This window comes from Canis lupus, chromosome 17 (assembly GCF_011100685.1).
Source record: "Canis lupus familiaris isolate Mischka breed German Shepherd chromosome 17, alternate assembly UU_Cfam_GSD_1.0, whole genome shotgun sequence".
Taxonomy (NCBI): domain Eukaryota; kingdom Metazoa; phylum Chordata; class Mammalia; order Carnivora; family Canidae; genus Canis; species Canis lupus.
In genome coordinates, this window is record NC_049238.1 from 30,612,055 (window position 1) to 30,624,927 (window position 12,873).

The 12,873-nt window shown below is 36.4% G+C and overlaps 1 protein-coding gene across 5 annotated transcripts in view; it reads right to left on the bottom strand.

Annotated features, from left to right (window-relative positions):
• Positions 1–12,873, bottom strand: part of ATL2 (atlastin GTPase 2) — a 56,376-nt gene that overhangs the window by 13,695 nt on the left and 29,808 nt on the right. For 4 of the 5 annotated variants that reach the window (XM_038561297.1, XM_038561296.1, XM_038561299.1 and 1 more), the window contains 2 exons: positions 3,710–3,844; positions 3,304–3,408 (listed from right to left, as the gene is read on the bottom strand). In XM_038561297.1, coding sequence (XP_038417225.1) covers positions 3,304–3,408; positions 3,710–3,844 — 240 coding nt within the window. Of the gene's footprint in view, positions 1–3,303; positions 3,409–3,709; positions 3,845–6,317; positions 6,460–12,873 lie in introns of those variants that run through there. The other variant, XM_038561300.1, reaches the window with a different exon arrangement.

Genomic DNA, 12,873 nt, shown 5'->3' on the forward strand with positions numbered 1-12,873 from the left:
CACAATTATTTTCCTAAGTCAATGGACATAATTCTGCAAAAATATACTCCTCCCTAGTATAATCTTAAGAGTGTGTGTTTGGGTGGGTGGATGGATAGATAAACAGATGTGTTTGGACAGATGGATGGATAGACAGATATAGTTTATAGTTATTTAGTGTGTGCCTTGACTATCATCAACTTTACATGGCTTTTTTTTACTTCAAGTAAATCATTGGTCTAAATAACTTAAAATGAACATTTTACCAGCCTATGATAGCTGAAAAATATAACAGTAGGTGGCACTCTTGCCCTTTCTAGAATCTTTTATGAGGCTTTACAGGGCACAGAGCCCAGAGCTGAAGATTTGCGTGCTGTCAAGGAAGGAAAACTGGAGAAAAGACTGGAATTGCAAAAGAGGTCCAATCCTTCCAAGTCAGGCTAAAAAGTGACAGTCTGCCGAGGGAGAAAAGTGAGTATCCACAGATGTCACCCCTGCAGAAAAATAACTCAGGTCTAAGAAAATAGGGTTACTCCAAAAATAGAACAATTTGTTCTAATGGCAAATAAGTGATAATCTAGCTGAATCACGTGGATGTCAAAAATATAAATAGCCAAAACAGGCCAGCAAACCTAAAATGACATTCTCAACAGACTAACTCCAAACATGGAACTTAAAAAGTAGTTAATGACTGAGGTGATTATACTAGAGCTAAATGTAAAATCTGAAAGCATGACCAACCTATTCCTACCCATAGGGATCTTAGGTTTTAGAAAACAGGTCAAGATATTTTCATTGTCTGGGCCAGGTTGCAAATCACAAAGAGAGACTTGTTTATCTTAGATCATTAGTACTTAGTATATTGTATTTTACTTAATAGATGCTTAACAATCACTTGTTGAAAGAATAAATGACAAATGGATTTGTCATTGATCGACCAACCAGATAATTTATGAAAGAAAAATGTAACCTCAAAGATGAAGAAAAAAATGAAAATAATTTTCACCTTCATTGTTCATAGTTTGCAAAGTATCTTCTTCTATATTATCTCATTTAGATCTTATTTCTGCCTCCACACAACAATCACATGCAAGATGGGTAAAATCCTCATTTTACAGATAAGAAAGTGGTGGAATGGCTTTAAGTGATTGTCTAAAACCAGGCCACCTACTATCGTGAAGTTAAATAAATTGACAAAAGAACACCAAGGTACAAATTTCAGGACAGAGAATTCCTTCATTATAACTTAAGGCAAGCTACAGAGCCAGCTAATCTGAAGTGCACAAAGACTGGCTTCTGCTTGCCTCAAGGGAATGGCAGTAGTGCCACCCTGCAAGATCAGAGAAAAAAAAGGTAGAACAAAATGGAGAAAAGATATTGTAAGGGTTCCCAAAAGCATTATTTAATTGGCAGTACCAGAGCTCACCGGCCCTAAAAAAAAACAGAAGCCACTCTGAAAAGCATTCCTGTTTTATCTCATAATAATATCCAAAATTTCTTTTCATTCTGACAGCTAGGTATTTCAAAATGAGGAAGGAAGGAAATGGGAACTTATAAGAGACTGGACATATGTTCCAGATATTACCAGAAACCATTAGCAAAATTCCAAGATGCTATGACAGTACCACCTATGATCTACCATCAATAAGAAACATCATCTGAGGAGCATATACTTCTACTGTTTGCACATATACTTCTGCGTACATCACCACCAGCTAGGGCTAACCACCATACTCAATAATTCACTCTTCAGCCAGAGGAGCATCAACCACAGATGATCTCAGGGGAAAAAAAGTAAAGAGATACAAAATGACATGTGGTAGTTTAAATCAGTCCATCAGCCTAAATTATACAGAAAAGAGATGGACTAGCTTGAAGAGACCAGAACTTGATATAATAAAAAACACAATTCAAGTACAGAGTAAGTGAAAAACAGAAGGGATTTTACTAAATCAAATGGTTCCTATAAGTCCTTAGAGTATTATAGGACCATCACATAACATTTTGTAAGTTTAATATGAATTAATTCTTCTGCCTCTACTACCACCAAATAATCAAGTACTAGTTGTCATACATATCAAGTAGAAAACTAAGTTTAATTACTTGGGATCTTTTCTTTATTGGTTTAGCCAAAACATAAAAGACATACTCTATAATATAGCTGGGAACCATATGACTGAATTCAATTAAAGATAACATGCGGGGCAACCCCGGTGGCCCAGCGGTTTAGCGCCGCCTTTGGCCCGGGGTGTGATCCTGGAGACCCAGGATCAAGTCCCACATCAGGCTCCCTGCATGAAGCCTGCTTCTCCCTCTGCCTGTGTCTCTGCCTCTCTCTTTCTCTGTGTCTGTTGTGAATAAATAAATAAAATCTTAAAAAAAAAAGAAAAGAAAAGAAAAGAAAAAAGATAACATGCGGTATCTTTAAAAAGAAAGAAGAAAGGAAAAAAGAAAAGAAAGAAAACGAAAATAGAATAGAAAAGAAAAGAAAGAAAAGAAAAGAAAAGAAAAGAAAAGAAAAGAAAAGAAAAGAAAAGAAAAGAAAAGAAAAGAGAGAAAAATCAAGCAAGCATAGGGGTGCCTGAGTAGCTCAGTGGATTAAGCCTCCAACTCTTGGTTTTGGCTCTGGTCATGATCTCAGGGTTGTTGAGATCAAGCCCCATGTAGGGCTCTGTGCTCAGCGCAGTCTGCTCGAGATTCTGTTTCTACCTCTGTCTCTCTTCGCTCCCACAGGTTTGCGCACACACTCTCACTTTCTCACTTGTCTTTTCTCTCAAATAAATAAATCTTAAAAAAAAGTATAGATGCTATGATGAAAAAACAAAGGGATTGGTTATTGGTTTATTACTTCCTAGCTAACCACTCAAAGTATGAAATTCCACACTGTGAACCAGAAAAGCATGGAAATGTAAATAACTCTAATTTTAATCCTTCTTTCTTCAATCAAAAGACATTTGTTTTTCAATGTGGATCATTTTTTTTCTTTTTCAAATTTTTATTTAAATTCTAGTTAGTTAACATATAATGTAATATTGATTTCAGGAGAATTTAGTGATTCATCACTTACATATAACACCCAGTACTCAACAAAACAAGTGCCCTCCTTAATCCAGATCACCCATTTAGCCCATCCCCCACCCACCTCCTCTCCAGCAACCCTCAGTTGTTCTCTATAGTGGAGTCCTTTACCAGTTCAGGTTTGCTTCCCTCTCTCCCATCCACTTACCCTATGCTCATCTGTTTTGTTTTCAAAAAGCATTTGAAGAAAGAGCAAAGGTATTAGGATTATCTGAACTGATTATACCATGCCATTTCGTGTCTCACCTGGACAGAGCTAGTCATGGTGCTCAGAGCGAACACCGTTGCGCAGTCTTTGATAGTTGACTGGCTATCAAAGGCACCCTGGGTATCCATTAGCAGCACAGCCACCTAGGAATTTAAAAGTTTAAAATACTAAGTAAAATATTCACCAACAGTGACCAATTTTTTTTTTTTTTTTTTACCAACAGTGACTATTAAAACCAAATTTAAAATGATAAATGTCAAAATCAGTAATAAAGTCAAGGAAAGTACTCTAAGTATCTCACACGTTTTGACATGATAATCCATATATGTTATGTTAAAGTTAACATCGCATTAACAGTTCTGTGTTTTGATCTTTAATACCAGGAAAGAGATCAAAAAAAGAATATGGGAGGAAAAAAAACAGAAAGAAAGTATAAACATTTACTTTTGTTCCATTAGGTCTGTCGATCACAAATACTTCATTCCAGACTTGTATGCCTGTTGTTTCTCTTTCACAACCACCTCGCCACGTAAAGCCAGTCAATGGTTCATTGTTTCCACCAATCCAACTTTGGGAATCCTGTTAAAGTCAAGCATAAATGTAAAATAAAACACAAAAAGTTAAGAACTAATTAATGAGAAGTGTAAGAAATCACCCATTCTTTATTTTACAAATGAGGCAGGTAAGCCCAGCAAGATAAAATACACTTTAACATTACACAAGTAGTTACAAAAGCAATTCCAAGTCCTATCTGAGGTGCTTTGGTCTTAGAGACAGTCTCCTACAAACTAAACATCTCAAATCTCACATTTTCATTCCCTAGGCTTCTAGATAAGTGAGATCATACCCACTTTCTCCCCATTTTGAAGATTTCCTATGTTTAAAAATCACAAAAAATAGATACTAGCTATTGTGACATCTTGTACAAATAAGCAAAACTAAGTTCCAGAAAGAATGGCTGTCAAAAAAGCACTCCTCTCTTAAAATAGCTTATACTAAAATGTTTTCACGCTGCCTTAATTTTCTCTTTAAAAAATACCAACTTTAAAAATAACCAAAACACTTATTTAGAATCAGATTCAAACAGTCCAATTGTTTTTTTGGTTTAAAAGAGAAAAAAAAAAGCCTTTTTTAAAACCAAAAGGGACATCTGAACCCTGACAGGATATTTTACTAGGCAGTGCTAACTCACAGTAAAAATGACTGTTTGGTGTGATAACGGTACTGTGGGTAATACTAACAATAACAGAGTTCTTATCTGTTAAATACTCAAGTACTTATGGTAAAAAAATATGCCCGGCATTTGCTTTAAAATATTCCAGCAAAAAAATAAAAGTGCAGGGAGGTATACGGATGAAACAAGACCAACAAAATGTTGATACATACATTGGAGTTCATTATACTATCCTATCTTTGGTTATGTTTAAAATTTTCCAAATAAAATGTTCTACCTAAACCACAGGGCTAGACGGTTATAATTAAATATCGTGAAATAACATAAAAATTAATACATAATAAGATAATTTATCTGGAAAATTAATTCTGGGACACAATAAATGAATAAGTTTGACAGATATCAAGATCCCTATACTTTAGCCCACATACCCTTTACTCAAAAGTAACCCACAGGAAAAATTCATTTGTTTCAGAAATACTTTTAACAAGCTTAGATACATAGTCCAAAACAGATAGCAAAGGTCACATTAAGAGTAAAGATGTTTAAAGTAGGCTCAATGAGGAATGAAACAATTTATGAAAAACAGATTTAAGGTGGGGAAAAAAAAAAGTGTTGTCTAGACCATCATCTAATGTAAAAATCAGCCTTAAACTTCAAGCCATCCTATAGTTATTATTATCCCACAAAACTCCCATCCCCAATAGGTTACCAATCTTATCAATCACAAAATTCTCTTGCAGTCTTCTTCACTTTTCAGTGTCTTCAACTTAAGGCCCCTTCATCCCTGTTGGTGACAAAGCTACCTCATGGCATAACTCTATTTACATTATATACTAAGGACTTGCACTTCAGGAGGGGCCCTTCCAAGGATTAGAGAGATTATGATATCCCCTAAACAAGCCCAATGGTGGTCTTGCCCCTTGGACTATATTTTGGATGCTCCACATAGGTCTTCTTATACCTCCATGCTATATTCTCCAACCCATCCTTCCATAGTCACTTAATTTTCTCAACAAGAAATGGAATCATGCTACTGTCCTAAAATGTTATCTGCAGAGGTGCCTGGGTGGTTCAGTTGGTTAAGCATGACTCTTGGTTTCAGCTCAGGTCATGATCTCATGGGTGGTAAGATGGAGCTCCAAGTTGGGCTCTGCTTGAGATTCTCTCCCTCTGTCCCATGCCCAAATAAGTAAATAAATAAAATCTTTTTTAAAAAAGTCATCTGGGGATCCTTGGGTGGCGCAGCGGTTTGGCGCCTGCCTTTGGCCCAGGGCGCGATCCTGGAGACCCGGGATCGAATCCCACATCGGGCTCCTGGTGCGTGGAGCCTGCTTCTCCCTCTGCCTGTGTCTCTGCCTCTCTCTCTTTCTCTCTGTGTGACTATCATAAATAAATAAAAATTAAAAAAAATTTTAAAAAAAAAAAAAAAATAAAAAAATAAAAATAAAAAAGTCATCTGCAGTTCCCCATTTATCTATAGAACTCTGGAGTTCTGTTGTATACAACCCACTTTTAATTTTTTTAATTTACTTTTCCTATCTCTGCTCCCAATAGTCCCTACGATCCCCCTAACACACACACACACACACACACACACACACACACACACACACACACTTTTTCTGCCATACCAAAAAGATCACTATTCTAAATATGTATGTTGTTTAGCAGATCTATACCTTTGTTCCACCTGTTCTCTGCGTGGACTGAGCCAGCAATCAAGAAACTCTAACTTTTATGAATTCCTAAGAATACTGCTGACACTACAGGTGGTTATCTTTACATGGCTTTGGACTGCACTTCTTGCGTGAGTCTTCAGAGCACACGGTATAAATTCCACCTGTTTACCAAATTGTTCCTACCAAAGTGTCTTACCCCATTTTAGGCTCTCACATGTGGCTTCTCATTCCCCTAACAATGCCAAAGTGGTACTTGATAAATTATTTTTAAAAGGTCCAACCTATAGGAACAACTTAAAAGAATCCACCCTGTTAATCAATTTTTATTCTATATTTTACTTGTCTTATGTATCTATGAGAATGTATGAGACTGTAAGTTCCATGATGTCACCTGAATGTATGTTCCATGAAGAAGGAAGTTTTGTCTTTTTTTTTTTTTTTTTTTGTCTCAAAACATAGATCAGTATTCCCAGGACATAGAAAAAACACAGATCAGTATTCCCAGGACATAGAATAACGCCTGACCTGCAGTAGGCACTCAAAATATTTGTTCAATAAATGAACACAAAAAATTTTACTAAGCTTCAATGTGTTTCCTTTTGAGCATGGGTAAGATATATGGAAGAAATACGATCCCTTTTATTATTCCTAAAATCAATTACACAGACAAGAAAGTAAAAACAAATTTTAAAAAGCAGACATGACTGAAATCACAGGCCAACATATTTGCTAATCTTACCTTCTCCAAAACTTAAAAAGAATTGATGTCTCAAAAAAAAAAAAAAAGTCTCATAAAAAAAATCTACTATGTATCATGGTTTCCTAGTTCACCCTGTTACGGAAATGTTTAAAAACCACTAAATTTACTAGTCAACAAAAGTATGAAAGAGGAGCACCTGGGTAGCTCAGTTGGTTGGACGTCAGACTCTTGGTCTTGGTCATGATGTCATGGGTGGTGAGATGGAGCCCAGAGTCAGGATCCACAATCAGCAGGGAACCTGCTTGAGATTCTCTCCTTTTGCCCTCCCCCCACTCATACACTCATATTCTCTCTCTAAATCTTTTTTTAAAGAGAGAGAAGAAAGGTAAAACTTGAAGAAGTCTATCACTATATCATACTGAATACTGATAAGCTCCATGAAACATATTCATACATTCACTCAGCAAGTATTCACTGAACCCCTACCACGTATCAGCTACCGTTCTAGGTTCTAGGGCTACAACAGTACACAAGAACAAACTTTCCTGCCCTTCAGAAGCATTCTAGGGAATTCTAAAAGCAGTCTCACTGTAAAAAGATATTTGTCATAAGTTACTAAAAATAAATCTAAGAACTGAAATACAGTAAACTGGTGCCATTTACTACTGGGGAGATGAAAAAAAGCCTTAAAACTCAGAATTCCAAAAATAATCTTAGTCCTTCAGTAAAAAAAAGAGATCTTTTAGAATGAATCTCAATGGTAAAAAGTAATCTAAAAACACCTGAACTTTAAATATAATCAAATTCTATAGAGAATAAACATAAGCCTTGCCAAAAAGACTTACCAATGTAATATAATTATCAATAATAAAGAAACCCTACCTACTCTAAATAATAAGAAACAAATTCTTTTTTTTTTTTTAAGATTTTTATTTACTTATTCATGAGAGAGAGAGAGAGGCAGAGACATAGGCAGGAGAAGCAGGCTCCATGCAGGGAGCCCGACATAGAACTCGATCCCAGGTCTCCAGAATCATGCCCTGGGCCGAAGGCAGCACTAAACCACTGAGCCACCTGGGCTGCCCAATAAGAAATAAATTCTTATTTCACCATAGGCAAGATAACACTCCCTAGCAATGAAGTGAAACAAGCTAGGTAAACTTTAAACAGAGTTGGTGGTCCAGCCAGGTCAATGTCAGAACACACACAACTTCCTGTTTGAAGGCCTACACCCTTCAATGGGCAGATTGGAAAAATAAAGACCATAGTAACTTATCATAGCTAGGAGGAAAAACTGACAAAAGAGATGAAATTAAAGTTTCAAGTAACACTACAATAAAAGAGGAGACCCTTCCTAGTTGAGAGACATTCCCCCACAAAAGCACCACAGATGAAAATTTTAATCTTGTAAATCTACCTAATTAAGGAGATAGGTTATTAACAATCAACATCCAAATTGTGGATAGAGTAATATACATATTCTGACCACAAAGCATCAGTTAGTCTTTTTATTTAAATACATAAGAATCCTCTGCAAATCCTAGAACAAATTAAGAAACATTAGAGTCTTAAAACAGTTTTAAACTATCTAACATCTTACCTAACCCCATGCCCAACTCCTCTCTTTGGGGGCTAGACAGATAACATTATGACTTATCCAAGTCACAAGCGCAGACAAAGGACAACTCTATCAACTTAGGTGCACACTAACGAAGAATTAAAAAAAAAAAAAAACTGGTTAAAAGATGTCCTTGACTTTGATGACATTATACTAAATGAAATAAGCCAGCCACAAAATAACAAATATTGTATGATTCTATTTATATGAAGTACCTAGAATAAATTCATGGAGACAGAGGAGAATGGTAGTTACCAGGCACTGAGGGGGAGGGGAAAAATGGGAGTGTCATGGGTACAGAGTTTCAGTTTGTGAAGGTGAAAAAGTTCTGCAGACATTAAAAGGAAAGCTACAGACCCATAAAGCACAGGAACACAGATGCAAAAACATTCAACAGAATGTTAGCAAATTAAATCCAACAATGTATATTAAAAAAAATTATACACCACAGCTAAATGAGACTTATTCCAGGAATGCAAGAACTGACTCAATACTCAAAAAATTAATAACATATCAACAAGCTAAGAAAAATCACATGACCATATCGATAGATACATAGAAAAAGCACTTGACAAAATCCAACAACTATTCACGATTAAAAAACAAAAAACCTCCCAACAGACTAGTAACAGAGAGGAACTTCTGAACTTGATTTAAAAAAAATGCAAAGGAAAAAAAAAAAAAAAATGCAAAGGGATCCCTGGGTGGCGCAGCGGTTTGGCGCCTGCCTTTGGCCCAGGGCGCGATCCTGGAGACCCGGGATCGAATCCCACATCGGGCTCCCGGTGCATGGAGCCTGCTTCTCCCTCTGCCTGTGTCTCTGTCTCTCTCTCTCTCTCTGTGACTATCATAAATAAATAAAAAATATATATTTAAAAAAAAATGCAAAAATTCCTACAGCTAAAAATCATAGATAATGGTGAGAACTTCAACACTTCCTCCCCCAAAGATTAAGAAAACAAATAAGAATACCAACCTTACCACTTGTACTCAACATTGTACTGGAGATTCTAGACAGGATAGTTAGCCAAAAAGAGGTTAAGAGGTACTTAGATTGGAAAGGATGAAGTAAAACTATCTCTGTTTACAGATGACATGACCTGGTATGTAGAAAACTCTAAAGAACACACTAGAGAACTATTGAAACTAATGAAGGAACTGAACAAGGTCACAGGATACAAGATCGATATACAAAAATTGATTATATTTGATGGAAGCTTGCAATGAACGATCTGAAAATAAAATTAAGAAAACAATTTCAGGGGTGCCTGGATGGCTCATCTGGTTAAGCATCTGCCTTCAGCTCAGGTCATGATCATGCCCTCACTGGGCTCTCTCTGCTTGGTGGTGAGTCTGCTTCTGCTTCTCCCTCTCCCTCTCCAATCTCTCTTGCTTTCCTTCTCGCTCTCAAAAAACAAAAACAAAAAGAACCACAATTCCATACTTAATAGCATTTAAAAAGTAATACATTTATCAAAAGTAGAACATACTCTGCAAATAATTAAGCATTTTTGAAAAAAAATTAAAGATCTAAATAAACAGAAAAACATCTTTAAAACAAACAAATAAATGGAAAAAAATCTCATGTTCATGAAGTGGGACACTTAATATTAATATGGCAATACTCAAGTTGATCTTTCACAGTCAACCTAATCACCAACAGAATTCCAGCTAACTTCCCATAAAACTGACAGGCTAGGGATCCCTGGGTGGCGTAGAGGTTTAGCGCCTGCCTTTGGCCCAGGGCGCGATCCTGGAGACTCGGGATCGAATCCCACGTCGGGCTCCCGGTGCATGGAGACTGCTTCTCCCTCTGCCTATGTCTCTGCCTCTCTCTCTCTGTGTGACTATCAAAAAAAAAAAAAAAAAAACCGACAGGCTAGGTCTAAAATTCATATGCATGGACTTGCAAGGAACCTAGAATAGACAATCTTTTTTTTTTTTTTGAGATTTATTTATTTATGATAGACAGAGAGACAGGCAGAGACACAGGAGGAGGGAGAAGCAGGCTCCATGCCAGGAGCCCCACGTGGGACTCCATCCCAGGACTCCAGGATCGCGCCCTGGGCCAAAGGCAGGCTCTAAACCACTGAGCCCCCCAGGGATCCCCAGACAATCTTTTTTTACTATTATTTTTTATTTTTTAAGAATTGACAATCTTTAAAAAGAACAAAATAAGAGGACTCTCACCTCCTAATTTGAAAACTTCCCTAAAGAGCAATTGGTAACCAAGAGAGTCTGGTCCTGGCATTAAGAATAGACATATAGACCAATGAAATAAAACTGAGAGTCCAGAAATAAATTCATATGTCTATGACCAACTAATTCTCGACAAAAAAAAGTACCAAGACCATTCAATGGAGAAAGAACAGCCTTTCAACAAATGGTGCTGGAACAAATGGATAGACATATACAAAAGAATTGAAGCTAGACCCTTGCCTAATTCCATTATTATTATTATATACTACTGTTTTATAATTAGTGAATTACATTAACATGTATTCAGATAATTATAACATTATTCATAAGCCAAAAGGTGGAAACAACCCAAATGTCCATTAACTGATAAACTGGATAAAGAAAATGTGGTATATCTATAAATAAAATGATATTGTCTTAAAAATTAATGAAGCACTGATAATGCTACAACATAAATGAACCTTTAAAACGTTATGCTAGGGGTGCCTAAGTAGCTCAGTTGGTTCAGTATCTGCCTTTGGCTCAGGTCATGATCTCAGGGTCCTGGGATCAGGCCCAGTGTCAGGCTCCCTGCTCAGTGGAGAGTCTCCTTCTCCTTCTCCCTCTATCTCTAAACCCCCACTCATTCTCTCTCTTAAATAAATAAAATCTTTAAAAAAAAATAAAATATTATGCTAAATGAAAGAAGCTAGTCACCAAAAAAACCACATATATTATTTATGTGTATGTCCAGAAGAGGCAAATCTATAGAGACAAAAAAAATTGGTAGTTCCTTAAGGCCAGAGGTTTTGGGGGTAGAGAAGGGGAAGTGATAGTTAAAGGATACAGGGCTTCATTTTTCTCATTTTTAGGTGATAAAAATATTCTAAATTTGATTTTTGGTGACAACTATCACCATATTTTGTGACTGTCTATTCTAGGTCCCTTCCAAGTACAACTCTGCGAATATACTAAAAACCATAAAACTGTGCAGTTTAATTGGATGGATTATATGGTGTATGAATTATATCTCAATAAAGCTGTTAAAAGAAAAACCAAAAATCAAATACACTTAGTAGACAAGCTTAACAAAGACTTCCAGTCATACAAAATCCATCCCATACTACTACAGAAGTCTAGGAGGAAAAGGAAAGTCCACTGGAGGTTCTGCTATATATCCATGTACTAGTGTAACATGTCATAAATCCTATGGCTTAAGTTTTTTTTTTTTTAAGATGTTTTTATTTTTAAGTAATCTCTACACCCAACATGGGGCTCAAACTTACAACTTCAACATCAAGAGTCGCATACTCTACTGACTAAACCAGCCAGGCACCACTAAACTTGTTTGGGTTTTTTTAAGATTTTATTTGTGAGAGAGCGCGCGCACGCGTTTAAGTGCACGTGAACAAGGGGAGAGGGGCAGAGGGAGAAAGAGAGAATATTCTCAAGCAGATGCCCCAGGCTCAATCCCAGGACCCTGTGACCATAACCCCAGCAGAAATCAAGAGTCAGCTGCTTAACCAACTGAGCCACCCAGGTGCCCCTAAACTTGCTTTTTGATGGACGGATTATGATAACCATTATCCAAAGTATCTAAAGAAAATGCATCCTATTAGTGATTTTAAAAATGTGTAAGATTATGATAACCATTATCCAAAGTATCTATAGAAAATGCATCCTATTAGTGATTTTAAAAATGTGTAAGAAAATGATGTTTCAAACAGAACAAACATTCCTGAACGAAAACTCATTCAGTTAAACAGCAAAATTTTCTGGGAGAATGAGAGAGACAGGGAGTTAATAACTTTAAAAAACTATTCTTCAACAACAGTTAATAATAAAAGGCACTTAATTTATACAAGACTGTTTAACACCCTAAATGTCTTAATGTGTTTGATCAGTTCTTACATTAACAGTCTATTACTTAAAGATATCCTTCAGTAAATGACCTAAATGAAATCAAGTACTTTAGAAATAGTAAATTTTATTTTTTTTAAGATTTTATTTATTTAATCATGAGAGACACAGAGAGAGAGGCAGAGACATAGGCAGAGGGAGAAGAAGGATTTCCACAGGGAGCCAGATATGGGACTCAATTCCAGGACCCCAGGATCACTACCTGAGACAAAGGCAGATGTTCAACCACTGAGCCACCCAGGTGCCCCAGAAATAGTAAATTTTAACTTAAAAGAAACACAGATTTCAGAATGGAAAAAAGCTCTGTTAGAACAATTTATGTTCTCCCAAGTACAA